General features: G+C 37.0%; 1 protein-coding gene across 1 annotated transcript in view; it reads left to right on the plus strand.

The window, feature by feature from the left end:
* Positions 1-26,656, plus strand: part of TRDN (triadin) — a 236,943-nt gene that overhangs the window by 111,448 nt on the left and 98,839 nt on the right. Inside the window, 3 exon segments of the mRNA XM_042796218.1 lie at positions 9,585-9,647; positions 10,486-10,548; positions 26,433-26,486. Of these exon segments, the coding sequence (XP_042652152.1) occupies positions 9,585-9,647; positions 10,486-10,548; positions 26,433-26,486 (180 nt within the window).

Consider the following 26,656-nt stretch of genomic DNA (forward strand, 5'->3'; position numbering starts at 1 on the left):
ATGACTGGTACATCACTAAATACAACTGACTAGGTAAAGGGACAGATTGAAACAAAATATTCTTCTTATCATAAATATAGTTGAAGATAGGATAATAAATTCTCAGAACATGGAACAAACACAAGCGTTTGGTAGCTGAGAAATGTAATTTATATAACATGGAAGGACTGGCCCAGCCTTTGACAGAAAAAAACAGCTATGAAAAAAGGAAAAAACATAGGAAGTAACAGAATCATTGTCATACAGAAAATTTATTAAACCAATCTATTTAGACTCTAGGTTTTCCAACTCAGTGATATTCACACACTGGATACAAAACCATGCAGCCAGTAAAGGCTGAAAAGATTTTATCATTTTTCTAGGTTGTGATGTGTTTACTATTGTCTTGCTTTGTCACTGCCATCTTAGGTAATCTTGGACCATTCTTGATCTCTGATAAGGTGAAAATAGTGTCAGTATACATGTCAGATGTCTCTAACATTTTTAGATTACTTGATACTTTCAAACAGAAAGCTTTTCCTGGATAGTATCCCATGTCCAGTAGAAACTATGCTCTGCTGAATTGGTGAGGTCTTATAAAAACAGGATATTGTTACTATGTATTAAATCTCAACCTTTCTCTCTTTGTCATTGCCATTTTCTCTTCCTTACAACTTCCTCACACCTCCACAATAAATCTTTTGGAAAAGGGTGATTATGTAAGACAATCTCAATTTTTACATTGTATTCTAGTAGTATGAAATAAATTGCATTGAAGTGTGTGCGTGTGAATTGAACTTTTCAGATATCTCCTGCTTGAAAAGAAAAATACTTTGTACTTATCTGGTCAGAAGGGAAAAGAACAGATCATTGCTCTCCTGTTTCATGGTGGTTTGACTCTTTTCAAAAAGCACTGCTGTCTTGAGATCTTACACTCAAAGTTCAATGAAGAGTTTGGGGTTTCAGATTACAGACAGAAGAGAATAGCAAAACAAAACAAAAGATCATATAACAATAAACAAGAGAAAGAGGGAAAGTGAGTTTGTGAAGAGAAAGATATTGATACATAACTTCTACTTGTGTTCCAACTTGGAAACATTGTTTGGTAAACCATGAAGTAAAAGACCTAATTTTAAATTCTTTATCTTATCGTTTTCTGGAGCATTCACAAGGACTTGGAGGCAGCTCTCTCAGCTTGGCTGACACTCTGATGCTACCATCTAGGGAGGACACTGGTGATGGCTGTAATTTGAACAGATCTGTTCTCCATGGCTGTCTGAACTTTGACTTTAATATGCTTCTTCTTTGACTATAGCCTTCTTCACCTCTTTTAACTCTAGCTATCTTGTACTTTGTTATCCACTGACATCTTAAAACTGCTCTGCAGTGTACATTGATTCTGTGAGTCCCTCTCTCAGATTTTGACGTTTTTGCCCAGCTCACATAGCTTTTATCTTCCTCTATTTCCTCTTTCACCTGAGAATGACTCTGCTTTCTGGTAGTCCTCCCATGGTACGCTCCCTGACATGGCAGGGTCATCTCTCAGGAAGATGTCGCAGTTAGACAAGAAATCTCAAAACTAAGCTCAGAGGCTTTGCTAGTTATTAATAAGGCTTCGTACTAATCGTTCCAGAATAGCATGTCTTTGCTTTCTTACAAGATCACAGCACCTTTGTGAGAAGCTTGTATCAAAATATTTCTCTCATTGGAAGGCATCTTAATGAATATTGCATATGATCTCAACAGACAGTATGCTTTGTACCACATTGAAGAGTGTTGTATCACAAAAATCTTTGAACAGCATTTTATCTGAGTATGATTTTCCAGATTATATATATTGTCCTAGAAATCTGTTCTTGTATTTTTGAGTGGGAGAGCATTTATCATGGAAGAGTCATCAACATAACCATTCTGATCTGTTAATGGATCGTGATGGACTCCGAAATATCCCTCTTCTTTGACTGAAGTATACTGGCAGTTCTTTGCCATCTTGCTCATATTTGTGATATTAAATTAACTAAAAAACAAAAATTTAAGATCTCTGTAATGTCTTCAGATGATCTCTAAGGAAATAAAAGTATTTTCTCTAGATCACTGTTTGAATCCTCTAATTACAGATTTTGCAGAATGTAGTAAAGTGGGTTGCTGTGAAATATGTTTAACTTCCTCCAAAACTCCTGCAGAGGTTAAATTGGTATTGAAATAAAAATCTGCACCAATCTTTGCTGCTATATAGAATGTACACTGACTATCTGAAGAAGAATGTCTAGTCTATACCTCAGTTCATTAATATAACATTAGGGGATATAACCAGGAGTATCTAAATTACTAAAGCCAATACAAATTTTGACAAAGCTCTCTTGATGTATAAAAGAGTATACTCTATACAAATCAATCTATACAAATCAATCTACCTCTGTACAGTCTGTCAATGGCTGCCTTCTCTTCTGTACACAGATTTTTATATAAAACCTTTTCTTTTTCTTTTGTACTATAAAATCAATTACCCTTAAAAAAATCCTTCTAGTGAAAACCAGTGATTCACGATACAAGAGAAATGCTTAAAAAATGCATAATTTTGAAGTTTTAGCCAAAATTTATAAAAATTTTAATAATATTAACATGATTTTTGGATGAAAATCCATTTTCTGATAAATTTTAATCCAGGAGAGAATAAAAAAAAAAAAAAAAAATGTTTCTTCTCAGAAAATAGGTTTTAATCTTGTTTATTAGAAGAAACAGTTTAGGTAGCTTTAACAAGCTACTGTATATTCCGCATAAAAACAAGTTTTTTGAGACATATGGGCCCTACCTCTCCATGAATCTGTACTGAAGACGGCAAAACCTTTGAAATAATATGCACAGGGTCTCAAAGTGAGTTATTTAATGATTTAGATTAGACATTTAAGCAGTAAACTCTAATGATTTGAGATAATGAAAAAAGCCTAAATCTTCACTGTTTCAGAAAGACCTTGACATTTTACTTAATGACATAAGGCTCTTCTGTACTACTTTTATTCTAGCATAAGACAGAAAAAAATATACAGACATTGGGAAAAAATCTTACTAGAATGTAGAAAAATTATGTACAAAGATATATATATTGATTATACATATTACTGTTTTATTATTATTATTGTTATTATTAATAATAATAATAATAATTCGATTTACAATATTAAATTATGCATTTAAAAATAAATGTTCACCAAAATCTACCCAATAAAACAAAACCAAATAACTCTGGGGAATATTTGAACTTTTAAAGTTTTTTTAAACTGTTATAGAAAAGCAATGATCTTTTACACATTGCACCTGCAAATGGAAATTACTTACTTGGATTAATATTCTCTGGGCTTTCAAAGGCAGAAATCCCATGTTTCTTTGGAAAGAAAAGAGGAACCTTTGCAGAAGGTGTCCTGCATATCCTGGACATCTTGTTTTCCTAAACCTCAGACATTCTTACTCAAAAACATGCCTCATAAAAAGCATAACCGAAAGCCTTCCTCAGCACTGGTAACACAACTGGTGCTGCTGTTGATACATGTTGCCTAATAGGGATGCCATTCACAAGAAGGGAGAAAGCTAACCCTGCTGCCTTAGCTGTGTTGGTTTGGCTCTTGCTAGGGATGGTTTTACCATAGTAAGTCAATGTTCCCCTGGGACTTTAATTCTTCATCATAATCATATTTGCATCATATCTATCACTGACCATTGTCCAATGGAGTTTCTAGTGTTGATCTTGTCATGGAAGTTGGCATGCCCACTCTTTTTTCCCTTCACATACTCATTCTGGCTTCATTACACCAGTATTTGTACTCCTTTGCTCCCTACTGTGTTGTTTAGTGAGGGCAACATATGGCCCCATGTTATTAACGCACAGTTTTGGTGCTTAATTCCACAGAGCCATGAAAAAGGAGTCTATAATCACTACAGGAAGAAATGAGGAACACTTATGTGGGTCACATGAAAGCACTAGGAATTCAAAGCATGCTGTTGCTATTACATACTTTCTGCAGACCTCAAAAATATCTCCATAAGCAAACTTCAAAGCTGCCAAATAGCGTTTAAAACTAGGATTTGAAAACAGTAAAACGGTTTCAAAAAGCAAAATCAGACTGGAGAGTTTGCCTAGGACTTCAGGGTATATTATATCTCAAATCACTTGTGTGCCACATCAGTCTTTCACTTGCTCAATATAAGAACAAAATGTATTGCACTACTCTGCTGAAACGAAACGGTGCGGTTTAAAAAGAGCTTTGCAGAAAAAATGCACTTAATTTTGGCCTAAGCACTCACCTCTAAGTTAGACTACATGAGTGTGTGTGTGTTTGTGTGTGTGTGTATGCACATACACGTGTTTGTGTGTGAAAAGAAACAATTCTGAGAACTTTAGACTAGTACTATTTAGGTTTCTTTGATCTTCCCTGACTTTCCAGTGGTTTGGCTGAAAGAAGACAAAAAAATTTCTCATAGAGAAAATAACTGGACCAAGGACACCCATACCCCAAAAAGGGATATTTTTCAGAGACAATTGGGATCAATTTTCCCTTGAAATTTAGATTTAATTTTAAAAGTATGAATTTGCACGACTTCCTAAACTAAGCAGAAAAAATTCCCTATATTTTTTTTTAATTCCTCCAAAATATTTGTAACCGTAAAGAGGCCTTATTGTGTGAATGTGTTTGAAATAATTTATAATCAAAAGTCCAACTCACCAGTCATTCTCAGTCTCCACCCTAAGCAACATGCAAAGGGGAAAGAAATGTCATCAAAAACTGAAAGGTGATGAATTGTTTTAATGTGTATGAGGATATCCAGGTCCCACTGAAATCAACGGCAAAGCTTTCATTGAATTCAGCAGAGAAAGGATTTCAGTCATCTATTAAAACAAAGAAAGAACAACCATAATCTTCTCAAAATTAATAAGTAAATACAATTTAAAAAATACACCTTGGGGTTTGTTTGAATGGTCTTTTAAATTTATGCCAGTGATAGCTTAGAGTGTACAGAGATGCTTGCAGAAAAATTAAATTAAGTTTTACCTGAAATGAAGTTACTGCATTCAGTCTGATTTATAGTTTCCCAGGAAAAGATAAATTAATGTTTGTTTTGTTCTGTTTTGTATGTAGGTGAGTATATACCTATCTCTGCTGCTCCTCATTTCTGTCAGGACGAGAATCAGTAGGCAAGAAAAGCTGTTGTAGTATTTCACAAAGCCAGGCAATATCCAAAGTCTCTCACAAGAGCTTTTCTCTTGAGATTTCCTGACAACAGGGTTTTAGATAAATGCAGATAAGCCCTGTATAAGTATCTGAACTTTAGAAGGCTTATCTGAACCAAAACATCTCCAAACTTCTGGTATTCAGTCCCACTAGGTAGTGTTTGTTATACACATGCCTCTCCACAAGAAGGTACTAGTGGCTGTATTTTGTTGCCTTCCTTACCTCAGTTTCTCAGAGTGGATGGGATGAGCTGACAATTCCTTCCAGAGTCAGTGTTTCTATAAGCACATAGAGCATCTAGAGAAATACAGAGAAGAAACTCTTAGAGCACCTTACTTTTCCAGCTCCCAGGCAGCATTCCCATGACACTATGCAGAGTAACTCACGTGCATCCCTAAATTTAGATTCTACTCAGCACTGGCACACTAGTACACTGGTTTTACCAGGCCTGTTTTCAAGTGTTGCATTGTTAGCATATTTCTGTTATCTCCCCTCCCCCCCATTGTCCAATAATTAGTTGACATCCCATGAGAATAACACAAAGACATTGTCAAAGCTGGTAAAGGCAATTCAGATTGAAACGCCTTTTTCTTGGTCTCTGTTGAATCTTACTTGCATTTCCACAAGTATCCTCAGTCCCTCGCCCATTATTCAGAAATAAATAGTTCCATCTCAGATGTTTATTTGCTTTAGGGCTGTTCTCTTTGCTCCAGTCTCTTCCCAAGAAAACCATTATATGCTGCTTCTTTTTTTTTCCCCCAGGAAAAAAATTTTACCTGAATTTCGCATTCAGTAACACATCACTGCTTTAATTCACACTTTTCATGCTCCCTGGATTCCTCTTTGTACTCCATAAAGCTCCACTTCTGCATAGAGTCTACAGAAAAACTTGACTAAATGCAAAGTCATTGCATGTCTTGCTGAATGATTCTGTCATCTTGTACTCTGCTATGTACATATATCCTTATTTCATTCTTGTGAAAGCATTGCATGCTTTTGAAGGTGAGGTCTTTTTGTACACATAATTCTTACAACCTGTACATAAAATGCGGTCCAGTACTAGTATTCCTGGTGAAAATATAGCATTAATTACATTATTAAGGAAAAGTAACAATATCGATAGATTTTTCAGTAGTCAATTGCACTTGAATTCCATATTGTAGTCAACACTGAATCATCAAAACTACCTTGTTTTTCCTTGTGTAACCCACTGTTCATACATACTATGATCCTTCTTTATGCAGCTGATCCATGGACATTTGTAGTCTTGTTACTGTTCCTAGCTAAAAAAATCAGTACTTTCAATTAAAAGATGGGGTTCATAGGGTACAGTGCAAAAGACCTATATAAGTTCCTATTTAATTTTTTTCTTTGTCTGTGTACATAGTTGGAGAAAACCCACTGCATTTACTGCTTCAGAAATGACATTTTTTGTTGGTGTTAATATTACTTAATATGCAACAATCTAAAAGTGAGCTGCTCAAATTGAGAGGAAATTAATTTATTCAACAAATGGGATTGCTTTCTTAAATCAGAAATAGCTCTTTCCATAATATCCATTTACCAAGTCCTTCATTCTCATTTATTTAAACTTTTGTCAGCAGTAGCTGTGAGGGACATCAATGGGGCTAGATGAAGCTGAGATGTGAATGGAAACCCTGTGACTGTTCCTCTCAGACTTGACCAAGAGTGCATATCTTACATTGGGCATCACTAGTGGGAAATGGGGTCCACAGGACTTTAATACCTCTATGTAATCATCCTCTAGAAATGTTGTAGCAAATATAGATGTCTCTATGCTCCCTGGACACTCTGAATATTGCAGCTTGAGATTTTGATGGAAGAAAATCACAACAGTGTGATTAATTGGTAAATGATTTAGCAATAAAAACTGCAGCTAGGGGTGTAGTCTCCTTGTGCTTTAGGTTATTTGCAGTAAAAATTCCTGATACTTTCTGTACATCCTCTATACAAAGCTTCACTTCTCAGATCTCCATGTCTCAGCTCATGGATCTCAAGACACATACGGCTCTGAACATTGTCATGAAACTTGGAGCAGATTTCACGTGGCTTAGCTGGGCCACAGAAGCATGCAAAGTGCTAAAAATGCAAAAGCAGAAATAGTCTCTGATTAAAGATAATCTTGTTGGTTGTAAGGACCTTGGGCTTACAAATTATTCCTGTGCAACACCTAACAGCAGAAGTATAAGGAAGTGTTGTTAACAGCTCCACTAGAACTGAGACACTCAGGAAGAAATGGAAATCACAGTAGTACCAGCAGCATTTCAGTCTCTAGTTACTCGGAGTAAAGGCTAGTGGAAGACAGTTAGAAGGAAGCTTTTTTCTGACAGTAACTGATAGACTAGAGGTACTTAACAGTTTCAGTTAAATTGGGCAGAGTAAGCAAACAAACCACATTTGAGAAATTAGAAGAGTTGTATATTTCAGTGGCACAGGAAAGTGGAGCTGTGGAACAGCTTGTGTGCAATTTGAGGCTGAAGAGTCTTCTATTTTGAGGAGACAGCCACGGTCCCTAGCATGAGTCTCTGGAACAGCGTGTCAGAGAGAGACTCCTGGAAACTCAAGAGATAGACAATAACAGAATACTAAAATATATAAAAGAAAATGAAGCTCCAAACAAGCATGTAGAGGATCAGCACTACTCTGATGCTCGATATGTGCTTAAGAAAACTGAGTACTATAAAGCACGCTAACTACACAAAGGAATTTGTAGCTTTAAGTCCAGTATACTCAGAGTTTCAGCAGGGAGAATTAAGCACACAAGACACTGGGTGAAACATTCTGTAAAACATGCGAGGATTTTCTGCTTCATTTTGTCAAGACAATAACAAGGGAAATGCATTGAACAGATCTGCTTAAAACAAGAAAGAACCGGAACATGTCAAGATGATGCTTAATGTTAAGTACTGTTGTCAGAAAATCAGTAGAAGTATGGTTTGGGGAGACCCTGAGTATTGGTAAATACATTGTCTACATGATAGGCAAAATAACTTTATTTATGAAACCACCATGGACAGACTGTGGGATTAATATACTCTATGAAAATAGCATTTTTTCTATCAAACATACACATCTTTTGTTTTGGTTTAGGAAGCATGCTGTGCAGCATTTCAATTAATTTTTTTCATTCCCTGTTTGTATATATTTTTTCATGCGGAAGAAAAGTCTATTGTGGTACCTAGAGAAGTGAACGTTACTTCATTTTTCCTTTATCTTCATGTTAATTTATGCAAGGGATAATAGCATATTTGCCTCTTGGATCTACTGGCTTCAGAAAATATTCCTATACCATAAATATTTTTAAGGTAAAGAAAAGATTCTTGCTTAAAGGCTTATTGTCCTGTGTTTGTGCTGTTTTGTATGGTAATAAAACCTGGTTTCTTATCCACATTCATAACAGTAAAACATCACAAAAAGAAAACTGTAGTTCCACTAAATACATCAACACCCAAAGCCATGAAGCACAAACTGGAGGTAACGAATTTGGCTTTTTGTGGATGATCAGTTAAAAAAAGCATTTAGGTTAGCTATTCTTATACTCTTGTATTCTTCTCCATCAAAATGGGGATTAATATCCCAGAGGAAAAATAAGAATTATAGCTTCCTCCTTTCCTCTACTGAACTCTCAATTTTCTAATTAATAACATTCATGGAATAATTAATTAAATTGCTGTAGCTTTTTGTATTAAAAAAAAAAAAAAAAAAAAAAAAAAAAAAAACTCAAACCCAAAAACCCAGAAAACCCCAAAACATTAGCCTTATTTCTACTGTTGTCCAATTAATTGATAAAAGAGGAAGATGTTTTTAAAAGAACAAGTCATGTTCTTTTGTAGTTGATGCTTTAACTGCAGTTCTTCATGAATAACAAACGTTCTCTAATGACAGTTTCACAGGTTTAATTCATGAAAAGTGTTATAAAGATATATTATATATGCAGGGTTTTCATGGCATTCTGCACTTATTCCTAAGTACCATTTGCAAGTTTTGTTGCCATTCAGTCAGTTTTTATAAAAGAAGCAGAACAGGTACGTGGCTACTGAATCACCACAATAAACTGTCAGTTACATCAGGTTAATGGGCATAATTTCTTGAATTAGTACTTACTTAAGTTATTATCTGGTGTATGTACTGGTTCCAGTTCTATCCTTTGTGCCACATTCACTGTCTGAGTATTAAGCTGTATTTCTGAGCTGCTGATAGTAAACTCAGAAAGTGACCATCTTACCAAATTTAGAACGTATTGCAGTTAGTCAAGGATTCTCATCCCAAATATATATATATGTACATACATATGTATGTGTGTGTGTATATATATATCTATGTAAAAGTAGTCAGCCGAACTTCTATTTTCTTTTGCAGAGAGAAAAGAGGCAAAGAAAAAGACTGATGTAAAGAAGGCTATGACTGAAACTAAAAAGAAAGGTATGGCTTGGAAATGTTTTTTATTGGCCTCATTCAGCTTTTAGTCTCACTCCTAGCTCAAATCATATTGTATTTTCTTAGGTTAAGACTATGCTTCTGGCTCTGTATTGTCCTTCTCTTAGTTGGTTAGTCACTATTTGCATGTTACCACTTCTTCAGTACCTGATGTCTGGTATGTTCAGCGTCCCATATTTTTTAAACTCTTTTTCTGACAAAAAGTCCTGTTTGGTGGTCATATATTCTTATTAAGCAATTTAATGGAGTCCCTATATATTGTAGGACATAGTGCTACTGCCAAGCACAAAACTCTTTGAAGATATCACTTGGTTTGTGGTACTCCACTTTCTGAAGATGGGGTAGATTGATTTATTTATTTTATAGAATCACAACCAAAACTTGCAGTGACCAAACTGCAAAGCCTTGAATATCCATCCAAATAATATTTTGGTTCATTCATTCCCAAGAAGCATCTAAAATCCACCAAGGTCTTGATTTCATTGGAAAATATTTATGTCATTCATCATTTTTTAATGATCTCATTGCTATTGGAGCTTAAGCTAAAAGGTACTACATTCATGCACTGATTGTCGCCTAGCCTTTGATGAATTATTAAGGGTCCAAATCATCCATAGTTGATGCATACTGATTAATTTTCATTTTCTGCTGATTGCTCTGTGGCTAGTTGGGTGCAAGTGCTATAAGGGAATAATCTGAACTAAACTCCCAAATAAGTCACATTTTTTTCAGCATGTGCCCACCAGGACTCGGCTGACTGCATATTTGAGTGTATGATTCAGAGTTCTAGCATATCAAATTACTTTCTTTAATTAAATCTTAGAAAAAGAAGGAAAAAAGGAGAAAGCTCATGAGAAGACAGCTGTCCCTGAAATTAAAAAAGAAGGTAAGAATTTGAAGTCTGTCTTTCTCTGCAGTAAATATCTGGCTATTTCATGTAAGAACTTTCAGGTTTTAAGCATTTGAGATAGGAGTATATGTAATTCATTATCACTTAAGAATTCAATCTGGAAGTATATATAAGGAGAGAGAGAGAGATAACTCACAGTATATTTATATATATATATATATATGTATATACACACATATGTGTGTAGTGTGTTTCCATTATATTATATATATATAAAGTCTCTTACAGATATTTTCTATATATATATGCATATATGCATGTGTATATATAATGCATGTAATTTTCAATTGTGTGAACTTGGGATTTTCACAAAAACATTAGAAACACTGCTTTCTCTTATACACTAAACCAATCAAGGTCATAAGTAGTTTCAACAGGTGAATAGCATGGAAAGACTAAATGGAGCGTATAGGTTTTTGCATGAATTATTTTAAAATTTCAGATAATTTTAAGTAATAAATAGAAATATCAACATATCAAAACACTTACTGTGGTAGAAAATAGATAGTTATCTTTCTGAGGCTTTATCCATGCCCAGGAAATACTTGTTTCAAAAGTTAAAAATAAAGATAGTGAATGACCTGAGCCTAATCAATCGTGTTTCATGCTATTTATTATAAAAAGATAAATTGTTCAATAAGACTAGAAATTAACATTTGGGTCCTTTCTACACTGAAATTGTTGTAATTTTTCTTTCCTATTATTTCAGTAGATTTGCAACTCTGTTTAATGCACAAATGTAAACATATTTCCAGTAAGTGACAAAGTCTGTGAAACTGTCTCATTAAAATCAAGTCTGATTAAAATCAAGGAGAAACAAAATGGTCGGTCTAGTGGTATTGTCATTATCTTGATACCTAGAAACACTGATTCTACTTACTACATTGTCAGACACTTTCTCTATAACCTTCTGCAAGCTATCAAGTACACAGATGAACCTTTCTGTAGACTACAGTAGCGCCTAAGACCATGGAGAAAGGTTTAGAGGACTGAAAGATTCAGGGCTATAGTTACTATGTCCTCAAAGCAAACCTTGTGCTCTGTTATCTAATCATTGAAGTCTGTTGAATTTTATCAAAAACTGAGAGGATATATAACCCATTGTTTGCTAACACTGTGAATTACATATGCAAATTTCAATATGCAACTGGTTTCTTTGTCATTGAGTTGTACATGGCCTATCTAAGGTTTCCTATTCAAGTGTTTATGGATGGGAAGAAAAATGTTAATTTATGTTTGGTGCAATATAAAAATAAACAGAATCACACAGAATACCTTGGAATACTATTCTGGCAACCTTGTATTTAAATACAGTAGTCTTTTATAGTAAGGAGTGGCACACTAGGGAAAGAATGGGGATGAAAGGGAATACTCTTTTCCAAGTTAAGTTGCATTTTTAAATGTAGAAACACAGATTTTAAAAGAAAATAAGCTGACAATTCAAATATCTTCTCTAATTTTATTCTGGTTCTAAGCTTGTATTTCACTTGAGAATACAGAATTGTAAAAGATTACATTTTATGGCAGAGCTGCAGCATAAAGTTATTAATATGTTCATCTTCACAAGCTGTTGCTAAATCCAGTGAGTCATCCTACCAATGCTGGAAAGACACAAATTAGACAAACCGAGACATCCACACATATCTGTCCCTTTTATTAGCTCTGTAGGTTACTGCATTTTGAAGAGTTTACTAGCCTTTGTGTAAGAGGATGGTAATCCATAATATATTCTAGCTACACATGTTGCTGTTATTCCTCATTCAGTCTGCTCTTTGAATACGTGTGTACTTTCTAGCTTTGATTGGCAGTACCTATTGTTATCCCTAAAAGGTTTTAAGCCTGAAATAATTGCCACATTTGATCAACAGAATAGTAGTGCATAGTCCAGTTTTGAAATGAGTCACCTCAATGCCTGATAGTATTTACATGCTTTGGGCAGACACAGCAAATGAACCTCAGAGCGCTTCAATCAGCAGCATAGATAAGCATCCAAAAGCAAGACTGTAGGAACAGCTTCCAATTTTCTTACCTTTTCCCATTAAAAGGGTAGGCAGAGGCCACTGCATTAAAAATAAACTCTTCACCCTGACTTTCAAATCCTCATGTTACCTCTGGATGCCCCTGATTTTGTGCCTCATTTTTCTTCCCCCAACCTTTACAATCCCTGAAGCCGAGGTGCGCGCGGGGAATGCTGCCTCCTCCTCACCACCTGCACCCCTCCCCATCCCGGCACCCTGGTCCCACCTCTGCTCCTCACCTTCACATACCTCCTCCCAGAAGACTCACCTCTGACAGGAGGCCCGTTAACCAGACTTATCCCAAAGAGGAATGGTGGTGTGTACAGGCTGTCAGGCACAAGAGAGAGAGAGAGAGCAGGAGGTGCTCACTAAGAACTAGGCGATAAAAACATCTCTAAAACAATGCTCTGAGAGCAAACACTTCCCTCTATTCCTATCCATCTCTTCCTCTAACAAGGAATGTTTGTGATTACAAATACTGAACATTTTTGCTGATTAACGTTTTAGATTAGGTCTTTGTCCAGAAGACAATTTTATCTCTAGTGTAACCAGAATGGAGTATTTTATTGCTCTCCATTAACTGCATCCTGTGATGTATTTGTTTATTTGCATGCCAGCTCACCCTTTCTCTGTTCCTCTCTTCCTCCATTCCTCTCTCTCTATTTCTGCTGCTGCAGAGGAGCAAGAGTCATCTAATGTGAAATGTTCCCAGTCTTTAGTACAGAGTGAACTGAATGATTCTTAATTAGCTTTTAAAAATGCATTGCAGATAAAACCACATTAATCCTCTGACCTTCAGCTCGTACAAAAACATTGTGTTAATTGTCCTGAAAAATAGATAATTCCATTGTTACAAACTCAGAGGTCTTGCTTAAACAAACATAATTGTCAGACACAAGGGTCTGGCACTGTCACACTTCAAAACATTTTACAAAAATCTATGCAGCGCTACTCTGGATAAAGAAGAAGCTGCTTCTCCAAATCCCTGCGAAGGGGCTTGCTGAGCCTCAGCAGAGACAAGCCTTTACCAGGCTCTCCCAAAGCTCTTGGTGGCTGGAACACATCGGCTTGGAGGGATCCAGCCTTCAATCTGATTGAGAAAGAGAACCCTCTCTGCTAAATCTTTGGTTCACAGCCCTGAAGAAAAATGAATATTCAGAGATTGGTGTTTTCAGGTACTCATGGTTTGCTTGCAGAGTGTTTCCTGACGGTCCTTTTCTCAGAGTGTCAACAAGTCTGGTGCTTCTCTGCTCCTTGTATCAGCTTTCCTAAAAATTCATGATGTTCACATGCAGCCTTTGTCTTTAAGTTTGATTGCTGCAAACTCCTTTCCCACTTTGTTTTAGTTCTCACAACAAATAACATAGGTAATAAATGAGCTTATAAAGCAATGAAAATGTCAGCCTGGATCATCACACCATTTCCTAACTAAAGCTCTGCTCAGCTGTCATTGATGATCTTGCCTTCCTGTTATTGCTGCATAATTTCAGATAATAATGGTAATAAAAACACCTCTATCTTGTGCAGCATTTTTTGATATTAAATCTTAGAATCACTTTAGAAGGGTAGTCAGTGCTTTTTCCTCCACTTGCCACACAGGGAAATTCAGGTATAGACATGTAACCCAGGCTATCTGTCCACATGGCTTATAATATAGATCTTATGAATGCCAGACGAATGTTTGCTGGATTAAAGATCCCAAACTTTTATACACTTTCATTATTTCCCTAATGAAAGTCCAGGAACACCAACCAATGCAAATGAAGTTCAGGAAGAAAATGGTTTTGCTTAAAAACATAAGTCCTGATCAGCTGGATAAGTGTTCAGGAATCCCCAGTCTCTGACTCTCAGTCACAAATGTTCTAACACTGTCAAAGTCAGGTACCTCCCTGAACAGTTCTGCTTAGCAGAGATAAAACAAGTCAAAATGTGCAGATGCACTCATCCTAGATCAGCAAGCACAATCTGACTTGTGTTTTGTTGTGTTGATACATGCATGCTCCCAACAAAGCATTCAAGCCCTTACTAAGACCACTACAGCCCCTACCTAAACCAGGGAGCTAGGTTGCAGTGGTTGCACACCCAGTGTCATGGATGCATCTATCATATAATAATTTTGGTTGGAAAAGACCTTTAAAGTCATTGAGTCCAATCGTAAACCTAACACTGCTAAGTCCCACTAAACCATGTCCATAAGTGACACATCTACATGACTTCTAAATACCTCCAGGGACAGTGATTCAGCCACTTCCCTGGGCAGCCTGATCCAATGCTTCATAACCCTTTTGGTGAAGAAATTTTTCCTAATATTCAGTCTAAACTTACCCTGGTGCAACTTGAGGCTGTTTCCTCTTATCACTTGTTAATTGGGAGAAAATACTGACACCCACCTTGCTACAACCTCCTTTCAGGTAGTTGTAGATAGGTCTCCCCTGAGCCTCCTCTTCTCCAGACTAAACAGCTCCAGTTCCCTCGGCTGCTCCTCATAGGACTTGTGCTTTAGATCCTTGACCAGCTTCATTGCTCTTCTTTGGACATGCTCCAGCACCTCAGTGTCTTTCTTGTGGAGAGGGGCCCAAAACTGAACACAGTATTTGAGGTGTGGCCTCACCAGTGCTGAGTACAGGGGGACGATCACTTCCCTGGTCCTGCTGGCCACACTGTTTCTGACAAAAGCCAGGACGCTCTTGTCCTTCTTGGCCACCTGGGCACACTTCTGGCTCATATTCTGCTGGCTGTTGACCAACACCCCCATGTCCTTTTCCACCAGGGAGCTTTCCAGTCACTCTTCCTCAAGCCTGTAGCGTTGCATGGAGTTGTTGTGACCCAAGTGCAGGACCCAGCACTGAGTCTTGTTGAACCTTATACAGTTGGCCTTGGCCCACTGATTCAGCCTGTCCAGATCCCTCTGTAGAGCCTTTCTACCCACAAGCAGATCAACTCCTGCCCAACTTGGTGTCATCTACAAACTTACTGAGAGTGCACTTGATCCCCTCATCCAGATCATTGATAAAGTTATGACTATGATAAAGATGTGTCTGTGACGCATGATACTGTGTCATATATTTCACACCAGGCAGTTTTAGCAGAGGAGGGGAGTGGTAATGTGTCTCTAGCTAACAAAGTAAATCTTTGCCTCCTGAACAGGAAAACTCTCCAAGGGTTTAAAGTTACAAACACTGAGGTACATTTTAATGATGTCACTGTAACAATCAAGAAAATTTGTTCTGCAGTTATGAAAAAATAAACTATAAGTTAATCTTAGATGTAAAAATTGATAACGCTACCTTATGAATACCACAGAACCAGGTTATTCTTGCTACCCTGTCATCCAATGAGATCGTGTAGCTGGGGGGAAAAGTCTATGTTTAATCATGCTTTAGAGGAGGGATATTATAGTAGTAGGTAAGCCGAACAGATTGGAGATGATCAAGCAAGAGTAAAAAAGACCTACCAAGTCCCAGTGATTTTTTGCATGGTTTGACCACAAATACATTTCCATCAACTGTACTTTCTTTGTTTTAAAGGCCAGTTTTTTGTAATTTAATAGGAAATGTAGGGAAAAGGCCATTTTATGCAGCAACAGTGTGTTGTTTGTTATTTTGCTCTATACAGACAAGAAGACAAATTCTTCTGATCATTTTAAAATTCCTGGTCTGAACAGCAACAAAAAATCTGTTTAATTTTATGACTTCCTTGGCTCAACCATTACCCTCTCAGTCTGGATATTAAGCCTTCCATTACAATAAGAGAACAACTACTGACACCTGGTGGCCAACTCTCTTTTTCTTTCATTCTATATGCCTGGCTTTTTTGTTGTTTGGTTTCAAATGTGGCTATTTAAAGAGTTTGCTGCTGAAATGATAAATCTATTCCTTACTTCTCTACACTCCTTATCCTATTGCTTTCATGGCTAGAAAGTTGTTAGAATGTCATCCAAATGTGGCACCATTCTCAAAAGAAACATTTTGGAATGACAGTGCTTCCAGCACTGCCAGAAAAGTAAAAAATAATTAAAATATACCTTATGACATAAGTTTATACTTAGGAAAAAACCTTGTTTGGCACACCCACTGATCTAGAAGAGGAGATGCACACCACACTGCCTGAAATACTTTGGGTTGATCCATCTGCAATGGATTGAATACTTCATCTGGAATCCAAATGTGGATCCCAGATTTTTGCTGATGAGCAAATGGGTTGTGCTTGCACACATTTGTAGGAAGACATCTCTGTTGTCTCAAGAGTAGGGCTTGAAACTCTGCCCTGCCCACCCCCAGGAGTGTCTTTCCAGATAGGAAATAATTGAAGTGCTAACAGCTTTCAGCAGCCCCTCCTGGGCACTGCCAAATGTCATCTCATGTTCCCTAATGTGATAGATGTCTCATGGTAGATGTTGGGAGGTATGATGAGTGCTTTCAGAAGAACCCCGATGTCAAATCTGCAAGGGCAAGTGAGGTGTAGAGGTTGTCTCAGTCTAGACTGCCTACAAGGGCAAAATGGAGTTGTAAAGCCAGACCAAGAGAGACCAAGGTATTTTAAAAGTGGCTGGTCACATACAGAAAACAAAACACATTTATTCATTAATTTTCTTATGGCTTATAAGACAAAATATGAAGAGAAGGTAAAAACTGCAGTGCTGAGGAACTGGGATGCACATATACGTGTTATTTTACATTTTGGATTGGCTGGACCTGTCTTCAGAGTGGATGCTACAACATGTAGGAGTTTTGTGAGATAGAACCCTGTCTGACTGTATCTTTGCCTTTGCTTTTTTGTTTTTTGATTTTTTTTTTTTTTTAATGAAAAAAAGATGTAGTGGGTTGACCCTGGCCAGCAGTTAAACTCCCACAGAGCTGCTCACTCAGTCCCCACCCACCAGTGGGATGAGGGAGAGAACAGGAAGAGTAAAAGTGAAAAAAACTTGTCAGCTGAGACAAAGACAACTTAATATGTGAAAGAAAGGAAAAAAAAAAAAAAAAAAACCAAAACAAAAAACAGCGATACAATAGCAATCACTCACCATCTCCCACAAGCAGACCAATTCCCAGACAGTCTCAGCAATGGCCACCCTTCTTCTTGTTCTTCCTCTACCCCCAGTTTTTATTGCTGACCATAACAGTATATGATAAGAAATATTCCTTTAGCAAATATGAGTCATCTGTCCCAGCTGTGTCCCCTCCCTACCTCTTCTCACATTGTTGGGGGCAGGCAGAGTGGGAAAAAGAGAAAGGCTTGATGCTATGCAAGCGCTGTTCAGCAATAGCCAAACCACTAGTGTGTGAACAGTATTTGAGCCACAAATACAAAACATATCACCATACAGGTTGCTATGAAGAAAATTAACTCCATTCCAACCAGACCCAGTACAGGAACCTACAACTTGTGTTTATTTGCAGCTAGGTTTAAAGAGATTAAGAGGAGAGACAAATGTAAAAATTAAGTAACAGAAATAATAAGCAATGTGTTGCCTAGTGATTCCTCATGCAGACAAATGAAGGTATAAGAGCAATAATTAGGGGAGCACAGTGTGCTATGCGTTGAGAGCAAATTCAGGAACAAATAATATTAAAGCACACACACACAAGAAAAGGAAAATCAAGTTATGGGCATTATCACAGTGTGATCCTTCTCTAGGGTAATACTTATCAATATTCTTTTTACATCTTTCTCTGCTAGACTGTTCATCCACTTGTACATTTCTGCAGGGGCCACGGCTTGGCTTGCTGTCTGTTTGTACAACCTTTAGAAAACACCCCAGCTCTGGTCTCATCTTAACTATGATTTCAATTGGTAATATCATAATATGAATCAATGCCCATACACCAAAGCCTATAAAAAACTTCTAGTTTTCCCAGCTGGGTCTCTGGAGCTTCAGGTTTCATCTCCTGTACTACAGGCTGATTCACTCCTGACTAATAACTTGCTCGTGACACTATTATGCGTGTCAGACCCATCCTAATTTTTACTTTCCTACTCCTCCTCTCCTGGATCCTATTCATAACTCACCTGCTGCTTCCTGACATTTTTCCATTAGTAGAGGTTTCTGCTTTCAGACACAAGCTACATACAGAGCCCTCAGCACCGTTTGTATTTACCAACCTGCAGAAATGCTGGATTAGAATTCCTGCACAGTCACCAGCAGGTGATGTTATTCACTCTTCTTTCTCTGACACAGATATCGTTTAGTGGCATCTCTTGATTTTGATAACAATTTTCTGTTTGTGGGTCTTTGTACAACAAAATCACAGAAAGTGGAGATGGAAATGAACTATTAGGACACCTAATTCATCCCTCTGACAATACAGGATAATTCCTTACAGAATATCTTCAAGTGTTTTATCCAGTTTAGCTTTAAATATCTGAAGCAACTAGGCCTCCATCAATTCCCACAGTTCATTCTACAACCTAATAGATCTCACAGTTAAGAAGCATTTCATTCCAGTCTGCCTAAATTTTCCATTGCTTAATTTTATCCCATTACTCAGAGTTATATTCTCTTGTGACACCCAAATATAGTCTTTCTAACCTCAGGGCCCAATTCCCTACTACCTCATGTTATAGTGCCATTATATTTACATCTGGAAAGTAGCTTTAAAACTGACAAGGTAAATGGCAAGTTGAGGTTGATATTTTTTCATATAGACTTGAAATTACTAACCCTGCAACAAGGAACACCAACCATGGCCACACATCACCTGTGTACTGGACACTGGAGAGACTGGAACTTGCACGTCAATAAGATGTCCAAATTGGAGAAATAACAGAAAAAAAGTTATTCAAGTTATTTACAAATTAAGGATATTCTTCAGAGAGAGTAATAAAGTATTCTATTCATCTCTTCAGAAAGAGGTAACTTTGTTATTGTGGATACTAAGTACCTGTAGAGAAAAAAATAAAGATTCAGGCAACTATAGCTCCCTTTAAACTAGTAGGAAAAATTTAACAAGAATGAAAGACTGGGAGCTGAAGCTAACTGAATCCAAACTGAAAATGAGGTACATGTTCTTAACACTAGGAGTGATAAACTACTACTGCATAGGGTGAATATTGCTTCCCCTGATGTCTGCAAAAGATGATTGTTTATCTAATGGAAGATACACATCAGCTGAAAAGGTGCCTAGTTGAAGTATAGGAATCTGACAGCAAAGTGTCAGACTAGATAACCTGGCAGTATGTTCTAGCCCTGAACATTATGGAAGTGTATCCTCAGAGATACACACGATAAGCTAAAAGAGAATTCAGTGAAGAGTTCAGGAATGCAGCAGGAGACAACTGTCTTGCAGGTTCATTGGAAAAATGGAAATTCCTTTCTGCATTATTTCTATAAGCCTTTGTAAGCTGAACACGTGACTGGCAGTCATCCTCTAAGTATTCAGTCTTCCATGGAAAATAGAAAAGCCTGCATTTCTAGTGGATATTTCTAGAAATCATAAAGAGACAGATACGATTATCTAATAAAAATCAAATTATACCTCTGCAAATAGATAAAAACAGAAGAATAAAAATGTGTTAACAGTGAGGGACAAGGCAAAAAGTCCATCAGAGTAGAGATGCAAACACAGCAGAAGAGCAATTCCCATGGTCTCCATGTGATGCTGTTAAGGGAGTCTGCTCCTGAAACCAGACAAAAGACAGCCCAAATATGTCTTACACTGAAAGTTTCAAAGCACTCAGTGGAATCTGAATCCTCACTCCATCATCATCAGTGACTGACAACATGATTTCAAAGATATTTAGGTACCTAAAGATGTAGTGTGGCACCTGGTGGGGTTTACAAGCACATCAAAGTAGGCCAGGCACAAAATTCCCATTGATTTGCTGTGAGAACTGAGCTCCTAAACTCCTCTACCACTTTTGAAGAAGTACAGAGGCTACAAGGTCACTGTGGAGTTTCTGAAAATAGTGTCCCTTCTTGCCTGTTGAAAAAGTTCTTCAGCCATGAGTGGTATCATTATTTATACCAAGACCAAACCAAATACGTATACCCTTCCAGGACATAGTTAGGGTTCAGTGTTCAATAGCTAGAAATAAGGTGAAATGTAAAGATGTGAAGAGTTAGAAAGAAGTTTGTCCTGCCCTTTTGTTGTCCCTCCTTCCCCTCATAGTAAACTGGCTCAAGGTAAGACTGACCCTCCATTGCAAGTGATGTGGCTACTCTGAGGTGGAAGACTCACCACCTCTTTCATTTAGTATCTATTGGCTTCAGAGGAAACTCAGACTCCCTTCCCTTCCTTGCCCACCTCCATGTGTTTTTCAAAGAAATCTCTGGAAGAGAAGGTAAATATTCACTGCCTGAAGTACCTGCTTTGTTCATGAAATGTTAGCAGCAGATGAATAAACTTTAAGCACCTCTCAGTGGCCCCTTTGCTAACTATTGTGAGTTGAGCGTTTTCAAGGCTATGCTGACTATTGCTCAGCCCAGACCTGCTTCTTTGTGTTTGTTCTTTTCCATCTTTGACTGCACAAGGCAGGGAGTGATGTGAGAAAGGCAAATGGTGAATGATGGTGGTAAGATCTGGTTGACAAAGAATTAGAAATGTCAACCCTTTAATAAATACAGAGAAAATGGAGACCTGGTTTTGTAGTACAAACTCACTTTTTGAAGAGGTGGCAAGAGAATCTTCCTTGAGCAAAGCACAAGAGCCATTTTAGTGTCTGACAGGCAATCTCTTCTGATTCTGCATTGTCAGTCTTGTAAAGAATTTTTTGGGGAAATATGATACTAGAAATAATCAAGTTAGAAGGTGGTATGTGTTCAATCTAAAGTCCACACGGGTAACCAAATAATCAGTTTGCCTTTGAATTTTCAGGTATATAGAATGAAGTACCTGTGCTGTGCAAGCAGCTGTGCGGCATAGCTTTAATTATAGAATCTAATTTATTGCATCAACCCTGTTTATGTTGGTCTGGGGTTTAATGTAATGTTTACTTTTCTAGTCACATCCAGAAATAACAGGATTAGACGATGACTATGCCTCAAACAGCGCAAAGTTAATCTTTTTAATGAAGGAAAACAGTTCTGTGCCCTCAAAATAAGATGTACATCTGAGTCAGCAGGCCTGAAATTTAGGGTAATTACTCTGTGTGAAACATCCATACACAGACACATCAGCCAGGTTGCAATGACATACCTATGTTGTGTCACCTATTTTCAGCTGTCACTCAATGGACAGGTTGAAGGCTTGACCCACCGATAAATAAAGTCAATGAGAATCTTCAGAGTTTGGGATCAGGCTGGGTTTCTTTCTTTTCTTTTGCTTTACACTTAAAAAGAAAAAGTAAATTTTCCCTTGACCTTGAAATTAAGTTTTAAAAGCTTTACTAAGTTTTAATGAACACATATTAGATAAAGACTTTCATGTCACTTATTTGAGAGTACACTTCAGTCTTTTGGATGCCTTTCCCCTGGAAAGGTTCACAGACCAGAGGTATTCCTGACTTATAATAAGGCATCCTTTACACTTCACTCTTAGTTACAATTGTTTAACCTTTCAGTAAATGTTCCCAATGGCCATAATTGTTCTCCTGATCTGTTTTTCAAGCAGCAGAGCCAACTTTGTGGCTTTGTGATACATAACTCTGAGAGACTAAGTCGGATGAAGTATTATTGAATGATTAGGATAATAGAATGGGCAGATGTTCTTCAGCGGAAGAACCATACATAGCTGTGGTTATAAGTGCATTGATTTTTAGCTTGATTGCAGTAAGTTCTGCATGAGGTTACTTTCTCATAGATTTTGCTTCACTTACGAGAGTGTAATTAGAGTGGTGTGTCACCTATAAAGATGAACGGATGGACATTATATTATTCAAGATCTCTCTTTTCACGGAGTGAGAAAGCTGACTCTATCTGTGTTCAGAAGTACAAAAAATATCTTCATCCTAGTGATAATGTCTACTGATACCATCTGTACATCCATCTAACCAACAAAAAGAAAGAATTTTAAATGTGTTGAGAAGTACAGAAAGATATCACAAGGACGCATAGCATACGTATGCTAAACAAACCCTACTTTGACTGAAAAAAAAAAAAAATTCTCTTGGGAATCATTCAGAAAATATTGGTGCTGAGCTTTCCTAGGAAAAATGTAGAGAGTATATCCGCCATGCTGTTTCAGCAAAAAGTAAAAAATGATGAAGAAAATTTTCAGCTGTTATAATATTTACAATAATTCAAATGAGAGTTTATTCCAGGAAAAGATCTGATTCTTAGATTTTAGGAATGAATGTTATTACCTGCATTTGCTACACAAAAAGCATTATCTTTTCCCTAAATGACTTCAGTTTGTATAATTAACTTCACTTACAGCTTGCTGTGTGTGGATGACTGTGATCTCATATTGTGCTCCATAGTTTTGCTTTTTTAAACCGCTCCTGATGAATGCAGAAGGCAATGGAACATGTTTCCACCTGCTCTGCGGTGTGGGAGACTGAATCTATTTTAGCAATTACAAGGTAGAGAGGAAAAATCACTAATTAGTGGAACCATGAATCACCAGTACAGTTGAAATTGGCTATTCCCAAACTGCAGGCTGTTTCTTACTACAAGTGTAGCTGAATCACTTGTTTGCTCACATCCTTCTCTATTGGCCTTATTTTTTACACTACTGAGTAAACTCTTTTAATGATCTTGGGAAATCTGTTTGAGATAACATTTGGTATTTCATCCACGCACATTGCCGTACAAATTTCTGGAAAGTTCTGTGGACTTTAGGCTACTGCCTGCATCTGATGCTGAGCTTCTCAGGGCTTGCAGGCCCTTGATGGTTGTGCAGAACATAGAAATCCTTTGTAAATGGTGATAGATACAGTGGTGAAAGGAGACAGTGCAGTGGGTAAGCAACACACGCAATGACTGGTGATCAGAGGGGACCTGGAGACACCAGAGAAATTAAGGAATTATCAAAAAGCCTGCTATTGTGAGTGGGAAGGAAATAGAGACGATGGTGAGGAGAGAGGGCACTCTTCATGGAGTGTAGAAGGAAGGGCTTGAATATTTTTCCTGTTTTGATGGAAAATGATCTGTCAAAGTGTTACAGTACTGTCACCAATTTTCTATTGTAATCAAGAACAGAAGAATGTTAGCTAGTTCTTCATAGTCCTAAATTCTTCAGACCTCTTTATATTCTACATTGGTTATCAGTACCTTTTGAGAATTGCTTCTTATAATCCAGTCTCATGTTGCTTGAGGAAACTTGATTCTACATTCAGAAGCTCCACTGCCTCCCATTTTCACCCAGCAACAGTAACATCATCTGCAGTTTACCTTCACTTCACGTCCTACAGTCTGGAAAGATTTAAACACAAAACCTGTAATCTGGGATTCAAGGTTTACTGGTCTCTGCCAATATATTTCCCTGTTATTCCTGAGTTATTCTCAAAGGAAGCTAGTTAAACTCTGGTCGGAGAGTTTATTGTTGTCACCTAATGGGTGAGGGAGCAGCTCTGAAGCAGCAGTGGTGCAGTACCTTGCTTTTCCTTGTGCACATCTTCAGGCCCACCAGTGCAATGACACGCTTTTCTTATGCTTACCAATAAATGATATTTTGGAAAGGCAAGAGGAATTTTTGTCAGTAGTTGTCACAGAGCATATGGCAATATCATGCTCAGTGATTAAGAAAGGGAACAAAATCAAATGTTGGTCCAAACGCAGAATTTTCCATGTGGGAGAAATGTTGGTATTTCTGCACAACTCTTTTATGCTTATGTCAAATTTTAGGGTTTGAGGAAAGTATGCTAAAACATGAATCTTACATTAGTATGAGCAGTTTTGATAGGGACTTCCTAGATTTTACGCCCATTGAAAAGAAGAAATTATACTGTTTTAATTCATTGTAATACGGAATTTTAAAAATCTTAATTGTAAAATGGAGACGTTACAATAGAAAGTATAAGCACTCTGATAAAATGCCTGTTTATGTGGGTATCTGCTATTTCAGAAGTGACTGAAATCAAAATAAAATATACTCCCAGAAGCTTTGAGATGTGGTAAGATGACAATTACTTCATTAATGTCATACAATTATTATAAAATTATCAAAATCAGTATAAATTAAAAAACAAATAAATAACAAATTCTTAAAGACAGTTCAGAATTGAACTCTTCTCAGAATGTTGGAATATTAATTGAAATCAATACTATTTTGTGGAAATAAGTTTTAAGAACTCCAAGTAAATGAAAAAAAATGCTAGACCACATTATATTTCAATAGGAGGTCTGAAAATTCTTGTTTAATTACTATATGTTCAATAGCAATTCATTTTTCATAATGATCCTTTACAAGTGTAAATCACATTAACTGCAAATCTTGCTACTTAATAAATTGTTTTTAAATTCTGGTACATCTGCTAGCTTGGGAGCAGACTGTACTGAGACTGGTCTCTAGGCGACTTTAATTATGTTTTTCATTCACATGATGGAAATTTTCAGCCATCAGATGCCACCTGCTATCATTTTTATTTCCACTCTTGTGAACTTTTGCTCAGGGCAGCAAAGGCAACATTAGCTGTCGTACTTGTAAGGTGCATTGTCTTGAAAGCTCTGCTGTTGTACTGCGTTTACAAAGCCAGAACCAGGCTCCCAAAGCATGCTCTCAGGCGTGCTTTGGCCGGTAATAACAGCCTGAAGCCTGGGGTTTTTTGGAGAACTGGTACAATTTAGACTTCAAGACACTGGAAAACTTCATTTCAATTTTCAACAAAATTCTCTCTGATTCTTGAAGTTTCTGTTCATTTTTCAGCCCCCATCTCTTTTTCTTCTCCTACTTTTAATTACAAATTTTATTGAATATGTAAGTCAAAATAAATTATAAGAGCCAAACAATGATGTAAAATTTGTATAAATCTTATTAGAAACATTCTTGAGTCAGCTGGTAGAGCTATGGTCATGTTGTGTGAGGCATCTTCATCACATAACTTATTTTCTGTTGCTCTATGTAGTGGGCTTGATTAAGTCCATTCTAGTATGCTATCATCAGCTAAAGTATAGAGAAGGTAGGTGGTCAGTGCTATCTGAGGTTTAGGATGAGAATTCCTCCTTTAGTAACTGCTTAACATTTCAAATTTACCTTTAGTTTTTGTTTCAGTGAATCATGTCTTTCAGAGGCATCTAGTAATTCCACAGGGTCTTCGTGCTTAGTCCAGATCAGCCAGAGTAGAGGAATACTTGCATCTTCAGCAGCCTTAACTTTAGCTATTGGGTTACACAATGTTTGATTAGGATATTAGCTACTGTTCAGTTCAGACATTGTGGTTGCCAACTGATGCTGAAATTAGTTTCTGTTTGGAACTTAGATATTACTTACAGTCATGTTCTTTGGTAAGCTTCCAAAGTTAAAAGTTGTTTTAGATACAGCATATAAAAGAATGCTTCCAGTAGTAGAAGTGGTTTTAGGCAGCTATTTTAAACAGTGCATCATTAACAGAGCTATGAATATATTGTCTCTAAAATATTAATTTATCTGAATGACACTTTCAATTTAAAATCTTTTATACACTTACATACATTTCACTGAGATTTCTAGGAAGAAAAAGCACAGAGAAGTCTTTCAAGAGAGTACAAATTGAGACCTATTTATTTCACAAAACTTCTAAATATACAAAAATTATAGGTTGTATGGAGTTGCTGAAGATCTTCTGTTCTCAAATGTACAGTGTACACTATACTATAAAACCATTGTTAAAAACAGCATAAAAGTTTTGTGAACCCCAGATCTAGAATTCACTGCAGAGCAGTGTTTGAAATACTCTGATCTGGAAGTGTGTTTAAACTCAGACAACCACATTCTGTACTAGAGCACTGGGGCATCCTTGTCTAATGGCTTATTACCAAGCTCTTAGGGACTCACTGGCATGAAAGGCACTATATAAGCTTAAAGGAATATTTTTTTTCTTGCCCCATATGTAGTTTAGATGTCACTTGCAGTTACTGTGTACTGCTAGTTTACTTCAAACGAATGTTGATCGAGGCCTGAGGAAAAGATCGAGCTATGTGCTAAAAAGAGGCAAAAGAATAAAGTATTGCTTTGCTGTTCTACAGAGATACATCTGTGCTGGCTGCCAAA

This window comes from Tyto alba, unplaced genomic scaffold, assembly GCF_018691265.1.
Source record: "Tyto alba isolate M040663 unplaced genomic scaffold, T.alba_DEE_v4.0 Super-Scaffold_22, whole genome shotgun sequence".
Taxonomy (NCBI): Eukaryota; Metazoa; Chordata; class Aves; order Strigiformes; family Tytonidae; genus Tyto; species Tyto alba.